Source organism: Drosophila busckii, chromosome 2R (genome assembly GCF_011750605.1).
Source record: "Drosophila busckii strain San Diego stock center, stock number 13000-0081.31 chromosome 2R, ASM1175060v1, whole genome shotgun sequence".
Taxonomy (NCBI): domain Eukaryota; kingdom Metazoa; phylum Arthropoda; class Insecta; order Diptera; family Drosophilidae; genus Drosophila; species Drosophila busckii.
The window spans coordinates 1,808,355-1,812,252 of NC_046605.1; the positions used below are offsets into that span (position 1 = coordinate 1,808,355).

Here is a 3,898-nt window from a genome sequence, read left to right on the forward strand (position 1 = left end):
TATTTATGCTAGTTTTTGACTTCTTACTGCAAGCTATAGAAATTGCGCTTTATGAAGAGCTAACCATAAAATAAATGAAAGAATTATAATTTGACTGCTGAAATTTAATATTAAAAATATGCTCAAAATTATGCAAATTTTAAAAATATAAAATACATTAATTTATGTTAGCTTTAGTCTTACCCAATTGCTCTACTTTACCTACTTCCAACCTAACTTCACTTCTCGCGCTTTCACTAATTGAACTGTGTTCCACTTTCTGAGTTTTGCTGCTTTGGCTATTAAATTTCATAAGCACTTACTGCAAAATATCGCATATGAACAGTAGGCACTAAAAGTATGCGCGCGTATGTTGCTAAATAAAAATTTCCATTAACTTAATTAATGGGCAGCAATTATGGCCACTAAAAAAAAAGCTAGAGCAAACAGAAACTCTATAGTTTTTAATCAAAAACTCATTAGCACACATATATAAATGGCAGACCGCCCACTAGGCGTAGCCCCCACTTGTTCATACGCTTTATAGCCACTAGTAAATCAAGCAACATAAACAATTTGTCGCCTGCTGCTAAATTTGTCATAAAAAAATCACTCGCAACAAACGCAGGCGCGCAAATTAATTTGCTGACTGCCATTATCCTTTTTAGAGCTGCAGACATCCTGTTGATATTTTTAGTGTGGCCACAAGGTAATAATTATTATATAAGCATACAACGTACATAAAAGGAATTGCGTAGCTCAACCCCTATATAGGTGCCCATAGCTTAACTCCTTGTTGCCCGCAAATTATTGCAGCCTTTGCTTGATTGAGTGCTCTAGCCCCTCAGGCCTCAATGATGTTGCTGCTGATGCGTCGATAAAGTTCTTTACGTGTGTGTTTATCTATTGTTTACAATTATTGTTGTTAAAAAAAAAGAGAAACAACCCTCGGCTACGCAATTTTGAAGTTGGCAAGCGACACGTGTTTGGCTTGCTGACAGTTAAGCCAAAGATTTAATGCAGCAAAATCAAAATAAATAATTTAATAAACTATTTTTAAAGCCAAATTTTTACATAAAGTGAGCAACAGCTTATAAAGAAGCGAGATAGCGCTAGAGCGAGCGAGCGAGTCGCTTCCAAGGCAATGGTCACAAAAATTAATTGAAATTTTATTTCAACTGCTGAACTTTGACATGGTTTTCCTGGAAAACCGCCTACCTCACACCCCACCCCCAGCCAGCGCCCCCAACGCTTGCAAAATATTTACGCGCAACAAGGAGGCACAAGGAGTTGGCCTAAAGCAGGCAGCCTTGAAGTTCTTGCGGGCATTTTATGAAACGGATATGAAAAACAAGCGCACCCACTCTCTAGTGGGTGGTTGGGTGACAGACTTAAGCGTGGGACGTGTCATGACTCAGAATTTTGCGTTTGAAAATTAAAAAATTCTTCTTCAAAAAAAAAAAAAGCAAGCGGACGCGGCTCGCTGCGTGCTAACTACGCGGCTTGCTGTTTATCCTGGCGCAGGCTCAAGCACCCACAGCCAGTCTTAACATGCCCTTATACTACTTATTGTTGTTGTTGCTGCTGTGCTTGTTGTTGGGGTAAACAAAGGATCAAAAGCGCACTAATTGTTTTCTACTTAGGCGTAGGCGCAGGCTCCAGCGCCACGCCCACTCCACAGTTTAGCCCGCAGTCCAATGGCTAATCTTTCAACTGCCTTTGCCTGCGCCGCGTAATTTTTCAAAACGTAATTTGCAATTAAAGAACGAACAAACGCGCGCCAGCGTGTCCTGCGAGTCCTGCGCGCTGCCTTATGACGTCTCATTTATATTGCGTTAGCATTAAGCATTATGTCTACAAGTTGAACCCCCACGCAACTCCACCCCATGCTCGCTCGTTGTCTCTTTGTAAAGGATGTTTGCTTCAGCTGATTTACACAAAGAGAATTTTAATTAATTTTATTGCCTTGGCCGCAGCAAATGGCACTCGGTATAAAAAAGAAAATTATAACAAAAAATACAAAATTGCGAAATTGCTTTAAAATTGTTAAATATAAATTACACTTGCTGTAAAAAATATATTGAGAGAAATTAAATTGTCGCAGCTTAATTTTTTGTTTATATTATTTACAATAAAAAAAATACAAAATTGCGAAATTTCTTTAAAATTGTTGCAGAGGCAAAAAATATAAATTACACATTAAGAAATTAAATTCTAATTCTCACGCTATAATTTAATTGCTTATTTATTTTATTTACAATTGCTCTAATATATTTAAAAAAATGAAAATTGGTTTTAATTGCTGCAAAAGGTAATAAAAATATACAAGTTTTATATTTTGACCAGGACATCGTTTCATTCGCTTAAGCGTCAATAGCATCTATAGAATATGTATTTAAAAATATTAATAATAACGCAGATATTTAACCGATTGTGATGCTATATGCGGCAAAGGTTGTTATTTCGGTTATTTTGGGTAGGGCAGATTATATTAATATACAAACAAGCTTCAGCTTTTATATTCTGCGACATCTTGTTGCTCATACAGTCAATTAAATTCTTATTGTAATACATAATATTATTAAAAGCACATTCAATTAAATTTTTAACATTTGGCATATTTATTTCTTAGAACCCCTGACAAAATTGCGAAATTGCTATAAATTAATAAATAGAAAATTAATAAATTAATAATAAATTAATAATTAATAAATGGAATATTGAAAAATGTGAATATATACCCAGATATTTAAACGATTGTGCTGCATAATTTGGCAAAGGTTGTTATTTCGATTATTTGGACAGGGCTAAAAATATTGAAATACAAACAGCTTTAGCTTTTATATTCTGCGACATCTTGTTGCTCATACAGTCAATTAAATGCTTCCTATATTAAATTATATTATTAAAAGCACGTTCAACATTTGGCATATTTATTTCTTAGATCGCTTGGTTATCAGCGACAAGTCTATAATAAATTTATTGTTTTCGATCTTGAGATTTGAAAAATAATAGTTAAGCATTAGAGCTGGCGCACGTAGCCTAAGCTCAGCGCCGTCTATAATTTCTGGCTGCTTGCGGTTTTTAAATTTTACAGCAAAATAGTAATTGGCCTCATTTCTAAAAGCAGCAAGCACCGCATCCGGCTTCAGGCCACGTATGAAGCCATTATTTGGAGTCACCATAGGTAAACTATGCTTAACAACTTTTTCCAAATGTTTCACTATAAAGTCCTTGGTATCGACGTTGTCATTTCTGCGTGTGGCAGGAGCATCAGTCACGGGATTTTTGCGAGGTCGTCCCTGTAAATAGGATAAGTGTTTATAAAAATTATAAGAAATAATGGGTAGAAAGAAAAAGAACTTACGCGCTTTTTGGGCTCAGCTGGTATAGCTGGTATTTTAAATTCTGTTGTTTGATTATAAATAAAATGTGTAAATTAAATATAACAAATTTTTAATTGATTTTAGTGCAACTCTAAGCGAATCGCTTACCAGGCGTCGCTGGCGACTGTTTCACTTGCTTATTCTTAGGCATTTTAGCTACAAACTTCAACTGTTAGTTTTGATTTTCATTTATACAATTTATATGTGCACAAATTTTCTTACCAAGCGCTCAATGCTGACACAGCTCAAAATATGAAAAGCAAAGAGTTGCTCTGACAAAATTTGACATTTGTGGCAAAGCTGCCTCATTATCGATACATGTGGCGGCAGCGCATATTTTTTTTTAGCAACAAACTGCAGCTGCATAAAAATAAATTTAAATACTTAAATATATATAAATAAATGTAATCCAGCTGAGGTAGGAGACTCAATTTTGTAACAACATTTATTTTGATTTTTAGCACACCCTGTAGCTTATATTAATTTTACCTGGATTTGGAATAATTTCTCATATTATTTTTTTATTTTATTTT

General features: G+C 34.8%; 1 protein-coding gene across 1 annotated transcript; it reads right to left on the bottom strand.

Annotated features, from left to right (window-relative positions):
• Positions 1-2,876: 2,876 nt before the first annotated feature.
• LOC108595866 (maker42) lies at positions 2,877-3,665 on the bottom strand. The gene is made up of 4 exons (XM_017981157.1): positions 3,588-3,665; positions 3,474-3,521; positions 3,347-3,387; positions 2,877-3,281 (listed from the first exon to the last, which is right to left on the bottom strand). The coding sequence occupies exons 2-4, from the start codon at positions 3,514-3,516 to the stop codon at positions 2,913-2,915; spliced, it is 453 nt and encodes a 150-aa protein (XP_017836646.1). The 5' UTR covers positions 3,517-3,521; positions 3,588-3,665; the 3' UTR covers positions 2,877-2,912.
• Between the last annotated feature and the right edge of the window lie 233 nt (positions 3,666-3,898).

Coding starts and splice junctions, on each gene's coding strand:
- LOC108595866 (XM_017981157.1), bottom strand. CDS start 3,516: ATGCCTAAGAATAAGCAAGTGAAACAGTCGCCAGCGACGCCTG. Junction 3,388..3,473: donor ACAGTCGCCAGCGACGCCTG/GTAAGCGATTCG, acceptor ATCAAACAACAG/AATTTAAAATACCAGCTATA. Junction 3,282..3,346: donor CAGCTGAGCCCAAAAAGCGC/GTAAGTTCTTTT, acceptor TCCTATTTACAG/GGACGACCTCGCAAAAATCC.